At 39.9% G+C, this 12596-nt stretch overlaps 1 protein-coding gene across 1 annotated transcript; it reads right to left on the bottom strand.

The window, feature by feature from the left end:
• Positions 1-763: 763 nt before the first annotated feature.
• Positions 764-6239, bottom strand: LOC128500255 (putative ferric-chelate reductase 1). Its single transcript, XM_053469342.1, has 6 exons — positions 6121-6239; positions 3607-3827; positions 3191-3330; positions 2167-2258; positions 1784-1853; positions 764-941 (listed from the first exon to the last, which is right to left on the bottom strand). The coding sequence occupies exons 2-6, from the start codon at positions 3806-3808 to the stop codon at positions 876-878; spliced, it is 570 nt and encodes a 189-aa protein (XP_053325317.1). The 5' UTR covers positions 3809-3827; positions 6121-6239; the 3' UTR covers positions 764-875.
• Between the last annotated feature and the right edge of the window lie 6357 nt (positions 6240-12596).

Genomic DNA, 12596 nt, shown 5'->3' on the forward strand with positions numbered 1-12596 from the left:
ACGCATACCTTTTGGAGTAGACCCTTTTCTATTACACACTAACTTGCAGATGACTGAACTTTCTAGTTGATGTGGTTCTAATCCATTCATGCGGACATATTATTCAAAATGAGACACAAGATTGGTTTTATGTCCTGACTTTTATGGGTATCCAATGGAACATGAATGTTAGAATCATTTGGTCACCATTGTAGTTTACATATAATTTGCAAGATTTCTGGTTTATTGATAAGCCCTTTGGCTAGAGATTGACCAATACCATTATGAGGAAGACTTTATTTGCTGATTGACAACATTTGTAACCAATGATGTTTCACTATGGTAAAGTTGATTCATGGGTGGTCATATAGGTAAAAATCACCTTTAAACAATGTACTTTGTTTAAAATGTCTCTCACGGTATTCATTAAGAATATAGCCATGCAAGAGTTGCTAGGACTAAATGTAGGGGTTATTTACTAAGGGAAGTATTGTCTGATAACAGTTATTGCTGGTCAATCCATCTAAATGTTAGCAATTTTTAAATTTTTCATCTCAGCTTTAGTGAGGGGCAGGGGAAAGCGGGGAAAGCATTTCAATCCAACCTCACACACCCAGCTTTTGAAAAGAGTGGTTCCATAGTTAACGTTATTTAATATGATACAGGTTAACATCCATGAATACCGCTTGGCACAATCCATACACATCCATCCCCTAAATTTAGAATTTCTAGTAGTATCTGCCACTTAAATCAAAGCAGCAGTTTTGCAATTGAAACACCAATATTTATACTTTGTAATCTTATATAATCTTAAAAAACACTTTTGCAAAATACATATATAAAAGTACATGAGACACTCTTGGCTTCAGAATGATTTGCTTGAGTAGGCTCTGTTCTCATATTCTGTATAATGTGAGGGTTAGAAGAGTGGTACACAGAAGAATCAAACTTTTGGCAGGTGTCTGCAAAACAGAACACAATATCAAAGTTAGTTAATAAGGTTTCTTATAATGCTATAAGTGATTCTGTCCATAAAATGTTAATAACATAAACATTACTTCCAAACAAAATGCAGAAAAGATAGGTTTGATGAATGTTGCATACATTAACCTTCCTGATATTGAGTAATATGAATAAGATATGAATACAATACATGATGCGCCAAGAAACAAATATGCTGCCCTTTAACTTTAGTAGTAGTGACTTGAGCATAAAAGATACACTATCAGAATAATCGTATGATATCGTGATCGGAGTTCACTAAACGTTTGTTAATCATTAAAGAAATGATTAGAATAAATGATGGTTATCACTCCCTCTCTATCATACGTGTTATTTTGTTATTTTATTCTACATCTTTTAACCAAATCAAAGTAAATAACTAGTTAGGGGTCAGGTAGCAAAATGAAATATGACCCCCATAGACTGAACCTAGAAAGAGACATTAAGTGACCATATCTCTTCAGTTCATCAACTTTTAGCATCCATTGAACTACATTCCGTTTGTGGTCTGAGCTAGCACAATCTAGCTACATGTTTTATTTGGTAGACTGTTTGCTTCATTGTTCTTTAGAACTTCTCATTTATGCCCTTTTTGTGAGAGATAAAAATAGGGGACAGACAAGAAAAACAACCCCAATTTATGATGGTAAGACCGAAACCACACTATACTTAGGGCACACTATAAATCTTTTCACATTTGTTGTGGTTTATTAATATGGTATCTACCAAGCAATATGAGTATGAGTAGCCTCTGGTTTTGATAGAAAGAGCACAGGAACATAGGACTTTATTATTTGCTTACCAAGAGCTGGGATCCGTTTTCACTGGTCACATTCAGCCAGTAGGTGCTCCTAATCTGCACAACTGTTGCCCTAAGAGAGAATATGTACATACTTTAATATCAGACAGAAAAGATGAGTTGGTGCATATACTAGTGTTTGAGGTTGGTAAGATATGATACTACAGATTTGTTGAACCAGGGTTTGGAAAGTTCAATATAGGCGGCCAGTTGTGGGCAAACACCCTGGTTTCTGCTCTATAACAAAGCAAGCAATCACTGCGTACCCAGTACATACACACTGCAGACGTTATTAAAAAACTCTCTGAAGTATGACAGTAGGAACGTCATGAACGTCACTAATTCGAGTTGCCAAAACCTATACCCATTTCTAGTAAATGAATTACCTGAGCTGAACGTTTGGAACGATGGTGTGTGGAGCAATCCATGTAACCTGAACACTTGTCTTCAAGCTATCCGATGTGTGACTTACCGCACTCTGTGGGATTAGAACATGTTATAAAGCACTGCATCCAGCAATAGCAGCAGAAATTCCCACTTAGACTATAAACACCTCACCTAAACATTTTGATCAGGCTCCTTACAAACATTGACATTGTGAACCTAGTACAGTTCTATATATTTAATATAACTACCTACCGAGAGTAATGGGTTCTTGTACTGCAATTGTCTACGTGTAAAGCAGATGTGTCATTTTACACAGATCTTACATTTTACAGTTTGCTATATATATATATTTATATATATATATATATATATATATATATATATATATATATATAAAATTGTGCTTACATATTAAAATTAGCAACTGTTTGTTCCTGTTCTCAGAATCTACATGATTTTCCTTTGCTTACAATATCTCTTCCTTAATACTGAGTTACTAATTGTTGTTGTATTATAGAATGCTAGTTGTGTCACCTTGGGAAAACAAATTGGCTTCCCAACGGTTACACTAAATATCTACAAAAGAATGATAGTAAAGGGGATATAGATGCCTATTCCCTATAAAAGTCCCACATGGTGGGGCTGGGGGTTAAGGCTTGGATGGGGCGAGGATGGCTGAATAAATGAGCATATGGTTGAACAGAGATAAGTGGTTAGTAAATACATTTTATTTATTAAAGGGGGTGGTAAGTGGAGTAGAGAGATATTTGCTAGGTTGATGGAAGACTTCCTCAGCTCACAGCAACTTGGAAGTAAATAAATCCTCGAGTTGCTGTTACTCCAATGTTGGGACTAGTAAGTATGTAACTCGTGTAAGTTTACTGTGGCAAACTAAACTCTGCTGTACTTAGCCTTCAAGGAAGGGATGCAATTGATTATAGAGTAGTTACACATATATATATATAATGTCTTGTTTAGATAAACATGCACGGGCGCTTTTCCCATTCGAGCATTTAGACTCACGGCCGCTGTGGTACACGTTAGAAGCTGTGCATCTGGGCTGTTTATTTGGAAAGAGCCAAGAGGGGTCGTACTGTTGCCTGCACGAGCCTGGATCATAAAGCCTTTGAACGGTGTTGCTCCAGGGTTACTGCTCAGAGTCACTGCAGAACGGCAAAGACACAGAATGAGGGTATTCAAAAATCAGAATATATAATAGGATGATATTAAACATCATAATACCCATTCATACAAAAAAGGTGGATGAGCTCATGACAGGGCATTCGACAAGCTCGGGTTAAGCTAGAAGCCAGATGGCTTCCTTAGGTGTTCTATTGTAATGTATGGGCGTATAACTAGTATGTCAGGTCTGAATAAATAGAATCTTGTAGTTAATGGATTTTTAGTATTGTTTTTGCCCTGTCATTTATTTAATGTACCTGTGATGTTATCTCCAGGATTGTAGGTGCTTTTGGACAACTGCAGTGTATAAGGAGCTTTAGATGTTTGGGCTGAAACTCCGTGGTTAGGCTCCATTGTGGTACAGGCCTCTTGAACTAACCCATTTGGATACGCCACAATATATGGGGCAAATAAGAGGACAGCCAGTGTCGTCACACATTTCTTTAATGAAGGATCCATTTCTTTCTAAGTTACGCGTCTGAGGGAAAAAAAGAACAGTTGGCGTGAAATTAATTGATGGGCCAGTAGCACCTAAACATAATAGAGATCAACAGGCATAAGCAAAGTTTCGGTACAAGGACATACGTGTCTACGCAAAGCAAGTATGAAAGTCTGATACACGGACCTCTGTCATACAACATTAACTTGTCATTTCCAGTAGCCAAATGTGGCTAGATCATTTACTTGTTAAGTTGACCCACTTGCCATCAGTGACGAGTCTCAGCACAGATAGAAGCCCATGGTTCAGGTGGGGCTTTTTGTTCACTGCGTGTGATGTAAGTCAGGTAACATTGTGTCATTTCAGAAAAGTAACTGAATGTTTGAGGTGAAGTATTTCTGCTTTTCTCCCTCGATGTACTTGTACTTAGACCTTTGTTGATTTTCTACACTGTTTCCAATATGGATATGAATAGGACATTAATTAGCCGATGGTAAAAACGTATTACATATTGTGGTTTTATTCCATATCTTGTGGTTCAATTTATTGCCATAAAGGATTTGCAGATACATTTCTGTTACACAGACCTTAACTCCCGAGTGCCTTGCATTTTGAGAGAAAGTCCCCATTTTAAGGCACTGTTCCACTGTCCCACCTTTGCTGGCAGTGGGGATCGTGGGCCAGTTGGGGAGATCCTATGAATAATTGGGGTCTGCGCTGTTGTAACAGAGACCTTAATCACAATCATCATAATGGACTCCTCACTATGAGGTTTATTCATGGGAGAATTCGCAGGACCATTCACATCCCTGTATCATGCATAGTTCAATGTGTACAGAGTCATGAAGAAATCTCATGTTTGAGTGGTACATTATACAGGGCCAGCCAAGCCTGTCCTCCAGGAAGAATCATTGGGATTGGACCTTCATAATGGATAGTGAAATAAAAGAGCTTTCCTGTCAACTCTCTCTCAAATATAGCGAATTGTATGCTGGGATGTGACATGTGTTTTCTAGTGTTTATTTTCCAGTCCATATTTTTAAGGTAGATACCCCTGGCCCTACCCGTAGCCCCTCACTGTCCGCACTGTGAGACATGCAAAATATTTCTAAGATTATATTAAATCAAATATCAAATGTAATATTTAATAAAACACTTTGTTTCTGTAAAAATGCTGAAGAATTACCATGTCCTGGTGCTTTTTGTATCACGTTTGTTACAAAAATGTACCTCCCAGACAAGCCAGCTCAGTCATATACTAAAATCTTATAAACTGAAATAATGGAACATTACCACGAAAAAAACCAAACTTTTCGAACCCCAGCTATCACAGCTATCTTACACAACACTACAGAACCATAGCAAGTTTAGGATTCTTTACTATGTCTTTTTCAAGCACAATTTCCCTTTTTCTCAATCAACGTACCCACATATATATAAATAAATAATATATAAATATTTTAGGAGTGACATTTAAAAAAGTGGGATTTTTTTTTATAGTCACAGTTATATATATATTATATAAAGCTAGTATATATGAGAAAAATACCAGGAATATATTTGTTAACCAATCTGCATACATAATTTTTCTCATTAAAGTTTTAATTTTTTTCTTTTTTTATCCCATACCTTTTTACTTTTGCTAAGAGGAGAGCTGGAACAGCTTTTAACATAAACTGAAATGTATTATCTATGCTTTTCGTCAATTTGTGTACTTGTTTTGGAGATATTTAGTTCAAAAGTTGCTCTGGTGGAACCATGAAGTTCTCTCCTTCCTAGGTATGATCATAAGGCGGGCTTGTTACAATATATATATATCGCTTATTTGTAATCTATCTAATTGATTATGAAGTTAGCTGGTTGGGGGCTCACAGATTTTAGTTATTTTATTTCTGCGTTGCTATACCTCCAACCTTTGTTGTCACACATAAACTTTAGGAAAATAGCTTTTCACAGGATAATCCATGTTTCTGTTGTGGGACATTATCTCCTGCAATGTGACCACAACAGCTGGTCTTTGCATTACGGGAAATCCATTTCCAGATTAATAAATGGTCAAAACCACTGTTCTTTGTCAGTGTCACTATAGTAACTTCTTACGTCCCAGACTCTAAGCTGTTGACTTTCCTGGCCATCATTCCAGCTTTTAGGATTGTCACCAGCTCTGGAAGTCCAAATGACCATTAAGAATCTGTGAAAGCAGTTGAGAGGGGGCATTCCATGTGTAGAATATCCAGTGACGAATATGACGGTGCTATATAAAACAATAATAATAACAAAAACCCTGTACATATTTCATTGTTACAGGAAATTCATATCTGCTGTGCCTTACCTTCTGTTGGGACACACGCTGCAGTGTCAGTTCTCCAAACATTCAGCTGAATACATGCCTGATGTTGATTTTTGGTGCTCATTTATTCTTCCCCACCCACAGTCATGTGACGATGCCAGTTAATTGGAGCCCTGTAAGAATCTTCAGAAGATTCAAAGAGTTCCTGTTACTTTGAAATTCAGACAACCAAACAGACTAATACAATAAAGTACCTGTCTGAAGTCAAGTTTTGCTTTGCATTGGATAAATAATAATCTAGGAATTTGGCTCAAGCACAGACACGCTCTTAGGTAATAATATAATAACCATAGTAAGCTCCTCATCCCGGCTGGGTTGTTGCTTTTGGAAGCATAAAGAGTAATCTATGTTATATAGGGACTGTGACCAAGTAAATTGGGTATTGACCCACCTCAAACATGTACCCCATGTTAGTGCCACCAGTGTCCGTGGCAAGGTTTGTGAAGGTCCATAGAACATCATTAAATTGTCCAACACAGCCCTACTTAGTCAATGTCCACCATGAGCAATGTTGGTGCCTACTCCTGATAACCGAGCTTGCAATTTGTTTCGCTTATTTAATTGGCATCCGGCAGACTTTTGTCTAGGGTCACGCCAGTATCTAGAACAGTCCTGGGCCTGTTAAAGTCAGGATGTTGCTATACAATGGAAAGACCTTCAATAATATTTTCATTCGTTCTAATTAATAAAGATGGGAAGTACGTGTTGGGACCAGAGCCGGAATTAGAGATCTTGGCTCTTGAGGTTGCACTTTGAGATAATATCGCATCTGCTTTTAAATACAGAAGGAAACACATAGAAGAGCGAGGGTATTACCAGCAAGCAGTGAATATTCGCTAAATCCATATATATCTTCTTTGCATTGCATACCGGAGAAATACCGGTATAACGAACCTTATTACTGAAACCGTGGCCGAGCCATATTTGCAGCTGTACTCAAAAAACTGGTTTTACAGAAAGCCAGTGTTGGGCACACTTTATCAGATTTGGTTGAGTGTCTGTAACTACTATACATTATTATTTCACATCAGTGCTTAAAACCTTGAACAAGTTCTTCCGTAAAAGCTATTGTATGTGTCTAATATTCTCTCAATGATGTACTACTTCAGGGTTTTAACAAGATATAAAGAACAGCTGAAGTACCTTCATATCCTGGAGCATAATCACGCACCACGTGGAAAGGTTTCAAGATAGAGAATAGAGAAGTGCTTCATTGTATTTTTTATACTTGAATATAAAATATGAGGAAGAACGTCTGGGTTTCGAAACTTAAACCCTTGCTACAAGCGTAAAAAAAATGACTGGGACATGGGTAACTTACAATAGATAAGAACCACCTGGCCCATCTATTCTGCCTGTTCTGCCTTAAAGAACGTAATCTGTATTAACCTCTACAACTTCTTCCGGGAGGTGAGTTTTCATATATCAATGCCAACTATAAACAAGGACAGACCTATGAAAAACCATAGAACAATCTTTCCTCTTGAATGTTCAGAAATACGTTGTCTACTCATCTATTAGACAAATAGGCAGTAGAAAGAAAAAAACATGTAAACGTGATGTATTTCTCAAAACTAGGAGATTAAAGTAAGCTTGTGAGTAAGCTTTTTACTGTTTAAAAGAAGTAGGTGGTTGGCTGCTGATCATCACTTCCTTTTTATGCTTTTAAAGAAAGCCTAGAAAATGTAACGTTTTAAGGATGCGGGTGAGCATATGCCAGCCTGATCCAGGGCAGTGCACCTCGACTCAGCATCTTTTAAGGATGTGTGCTGCTAGGCAATCTTGCCAATGAACAACTTATTTTCCCACTTTCTATTTCTTATAAGAATTATGCCCTGGGATGGTAACAAACATGCTCATGGAGGCTTAGCCTGGGGTAGTAACCAGCGTGCTCCCTAGAGGCTGTGTCTGGAGCAGTAGACGGCGTGCCCGGAAGCCAGCGTGCCCCTGAAGCCAATGTGCTCCTGAAGCCAATGTGCTCCTGAAGCCAATGTGCTCCTGAAGCCAATGTGCTCCTGAAGCCAATGTGCTCCTGAAGGCCGTGTCTGGAGTGGTAGCCGAAAGGCTCTTGAAGGCCATGTCTGGAATAGTAGCCAGAAGGCTCCTGAATGGTGTCGGAATTATAGCCAGCATGTTTCTGGGGGCTCTCAGAATCCTTATGGAGACTGAAGACATAATAATGTTAGGATGATAACCATAATACCATTGGAAGTGGAATTGACGTAAACAAGTGCCTTCCATCTATTGATACCAGAAATAAGTGACTCAAAACAAATGCCCGGTGGGCTGGTGCCCAATTGCACTGCGCATTTACCTTTACTGTGGTCCTCTAGTATGTCGCCACTGGCTGGAAACATACAGCTACTGCAAGAGCGTAAGCGCGTATCCATCAGGCAGCCACACATAGATCATTTAGTCAATCTAAACTGTCAACCTGGCCCTGTTGTAAGGAATTCTAGTTTTTTTGTCTGTGGTCTCAGTTCTCTAACATTCTTGCATATATTTAGAGCAGGCATGTCCAAAGTCCGGCCCGAGGGCCAATTGCGGCCCGCGTTCCGGACTGATAAGGCCCCACGGATAAGTTGCCCAAATATAGATCTGTTTTTTTGATATTAAAGACAGAGTGATTTAACACCTGTTTAGATTTGTCAACCAAGTCACAAAATGAAAAGTATGCCGTTTCCAATAAACTTTGCATAAAATAGTTAATTTGCATTTAATTTTAATGGTTCAAAAAATGTCAGGCAAAATGGTCGGCCCTCACACGTTCACTTCATCAAATCTGGCACTCTTCGAAAAAAAGTTTGTACATGCCTGATTTAGAGGAACCTGCCATTATAACCTTGTTGGGTAATACCTTTACAACAGACCAGATGGAGAAGTTAAAATTTCACAATTTAAGAGCCATTAAACAACATGTTGGTTTATCTAATTTACAAGCATTTCATTATGCAGATTTTAATACAGACTTCATAGTGTAATCTTTGTTGTTACACATTGAGTCTGTAAACAAAGCTGCATTAAAATAATATATTCTAGACTTGTGCATTCGTATTCGGGAGAATATGAAAATGAACACGAATGTTGCGTTTTTATTTTGTTCAAACCGAATACCAAGTAAACTAATATGGCGGCGGGTAAACATACATAAGATGAAGAAGCACAACACGAAGAATCTTCGTGTTCGTTAATATCTCCTAGCTAATCTCCCTGGTCCCTTCTCACTTCCCATTGTCTATATAGCATCACAGGGGTTAACGAGAACGGGAATCCGTAGGATCGCGCCAGGAGTTAAAGGTCAGTAAGAGTGACTCTACTGGTCGCCGGCAGGGGCCCCCTCTGGCATCAACAATGAAAGGCAGCTGCGAGCAATACACTGGCTTGTACGGACCTTTAACTCCTGAAGCCGGGGGTCTCCCCAGGCCAAGTTTTGGCATCAGAAGGTCTATGCGAGCGACTTTATTGGTGGCCGGCAGGGGCCTCCTTTGTCATCAACCAATGAAGGGAAGCTTCATATGTTCATATGGAATATACCAGGAAAACCAATAATAAACTGGGGATAAGATAAGGCGGAACAGTGGCCCTATAGTCACATAGTGGTCTTGCACAGCGCCATAGATTGCTTACCATCTGCATTCAAATCCCATGTAGCTCCTGGAATATTGTTATCAATGAGATCACCCTTGACAGATGTTGAATTGTTGAAGATCTCTTCTGCATTCTCCTCTCTTCTGCCATGTATGTATTAATGCATCTACATTACATTATGTTCTTTCAGCACTATTGTTCTTAATAAAGTACTTCACTTTTGTGACATGCGTAGTTTCTTCCATTTTTTTAACATCATTTGAGTTCACCTCTATATTTACATATTTCTCCTGAATATTGTGTCTTACTAGTAGCAGAACTATGCATTCATAATTTACAGGAAACCAGAGGAAATGTGTTATTTTATTGTAAAGGGTCTTTTATGTTGAAAGTATGGTTAGAAGGTCAAATGATATGCCTCCATTATATGTAAGACTTGCATAGCTACTCTTGTCCTGATGATTTGATGTATGGCCTTCACCATCTTGTTCTGAGTGTAATTTAATATTTCACAAAGAACATCTGAGTAGTGGTCTCATTCATAGTTAATGAAGTTTCCTCACCAGCCTTATTCAGACTCTGAAATTAACACCTTAACAAAACCGCCTTGTAGCTGGAGTTTCACAGTTAACACCCATAATAACAACAATGAGGTTTTAAGACATATCCTTAGGTGACAATGGGCTTAAGTGATACCAAAGTATTTACATGCCAGGCAACAGGTCACGGGCCACTGTCTTGTAAAGGAGGCTTACGCTGAGTTTAAGTTCAAATGGACAATTGGTTTGGTTTTATCCACCACAAAAAAGAACAGGTAAGGAGTGGAATTTTATAATTTTAGTCCCATAAATTTTGCAACTAAACACCAGGGTGGTTTTCAGCAGAGCTGCCATCAGAAATCTTTGGGCCCAGTATAAACGTAACCCTTCCGACTCATGCTCTTCCCACTGTCTCACCCCTTGTTTACTATGGGGCCACCAGGCTCTATAGTCCGCAAAGGGGCAACAAGGGCCCAATGCCTGGAAAAGGGCCATTTGCCCCCAAAGCTCGAGTCAAGGTTCTAGTTCCATTTAGCAGGCTCTGAGGTTCAATGAGGAGGGCCGTGTCAAATCAGGGAAACTGGGCCCCCATGCTTGTCCATGCACTATACACGGATACTGGTGGTCTCCCATGATGGCAGCCTTGGTTTTCATTGGGCAACTTACATGTAGTCAAACCATTCTGCAAATATAAATCATGGTATGTGGTTTTCTTTAGATGACAGCCTTAAATTTCTATTCATTGTAGTATATGGCTTGCTGTAGTTGCACTGAGTGCATTGTAATTGCAATACATCTAATCTAATCTTTTTTTCTTCTTTTTATTTGTATTTTTAGGTAATTAGACAGGATCATCACTCCATCCAGCATATTAAGTCTCAGAGAGCCTAAAAATAAACTTTACAAGTATCGTATAAACAAACGTCTGAACAATAACAGTAATAATAACCAGCGAGCACTCGATTCCCCTCCCACCAAAAATCCTGCGACAGCCTTGCTTGGACCAAATGTTGACACAATTAATCAGGTTAACCATATTGGCTACGTGTAGATCCCACAACACATTTCCGTTGATACACGATGGCTCATAATAAGTTTGGGATGGTCACAGCAAACAGAAGTGCTTAAAATAACTTGTTAATAAACACCCTTAAATAAAATATATTGTTTCTGCACTTGTGGCCCCCACTTGATTACCTTATTCACTCACTTTGGAGGGAGACCAAGAAGAAGGAATGGTCTAAATATACCTTGTGGGAGTGTGGCTCCAGAGAATGAACACTGGGGACCTGCTGTGGCCTTACAAACACACCTGCAACCCTTTCTTCAATGATGAGCAATTTGAAGAGCAAGTAAACCCCACAGCGTTAACATCCCTGTAAACCTCATACACTTTGCTGAGGCCAGGGGCGTAACTAGAAGCCTCAGGGCCCCGGTGCGAGAATCTGTTAAGGGCCCCCCCAACTCCCACCCCAATCTACCCCCTTCTCAGGCTATCTTCCCCCTCTCCCCCCCTTCTCACTATCTACCCTCTCCCTACCCCCACCTTCTCACTATCTACCCTCTCCCTACCCCCCACCTTCTCACTATTTATCCCCCCTTCTCACTATCTACCCTCTCCCTACCCTCCCACCTTCTCACTATCTACCCTCTCCCTACCCCCCTTTGTAGGTCACTTACCGTGCAGTACTGTGGAGGGGGAGCAAGGCCTCCGTCTCGCTGCTCTGCCGCGGTTCGTGCGGCTTCACTGCTAAGCGCCGGCATATGACGTCATATGCTGGCGCTTATCGTGAAGCGACGGCACCCGAGACAGACGCCTCACGCTCCCACAACTGCAGTCGGGGCATCGCTGAAGCAGGGAGCTGAGAAGACAGAAGAGCGACGAGCGGTTGCTAAAAACGACCGCTCGGCACCCCTTGGCCCCCCTGACTGGCAGAACTACAGGGCCCGGTCGCGACCCCGGTAGTTCCGCCACTGGCTGTGGCCCATTGACTTACCCAACCTGTAGCTGTAACTGTGTCGTTTTACATTAACAATAACATGTAACCGCAGGTATTGCTGAAATTGTGTGTCTCGCAATTGGTGTGACGTGGACTACTGGCTATTTTGTAAAATGAACCTTGAGCAATGTGAATATTGTAACAGGAATCACTGTGTGTTTTTACCGCATGGAACTTCTGTAATGCTGGACGATGGAGGATGGAGCACTTTGCAAAATATAGCCATCCGGCGTATTGTAAAATCAACCGTGGCATGGCGTGTGTGCACTTCCCAAACAAGTCTGAAGATCGTACTACATGTATGACCAACAAGAACAATAAAAGAGAGAAA

This window comes from Spea bombifrons, chromosome 6, assembly GCF_027358695.1.
Source record: "Spea bombifrons isolate aSpeBom1 chromosome 6, aSpeBom1.2.pri, whole genome shotgun sequence".
NCBI lineage: Eukaryota > Metazoa > Chordata > Amphibia > Anura > Pelobatidae > Spea > Spea bombifrons.

Excerpts from the sequence above, each read along its gene's own strand:
- LOC128500255 (XM_053469342.1), bottom strand. The coding sequence starts at position 3,808 with ATGGATCCTTCATTAAAGAAATGTGTGACGACACTGGCTGTCCTCTTA. Across the intron at positions 3,331-3,606 it reads TCCTGGAGATAACATCACAG|TGACTCTGAGCAGTAACCCT; the intron begins GTACATTAAATA and ends GCCGTTCTGCAG. Across the intron at positions 942-1,783 it reads AAAACGGATCCCAGCTCTTG|ACACCTGCCAAAAGTTTGAT; the intron begins GTAAGCAAATAA and ends TCTGTTTTGCAG.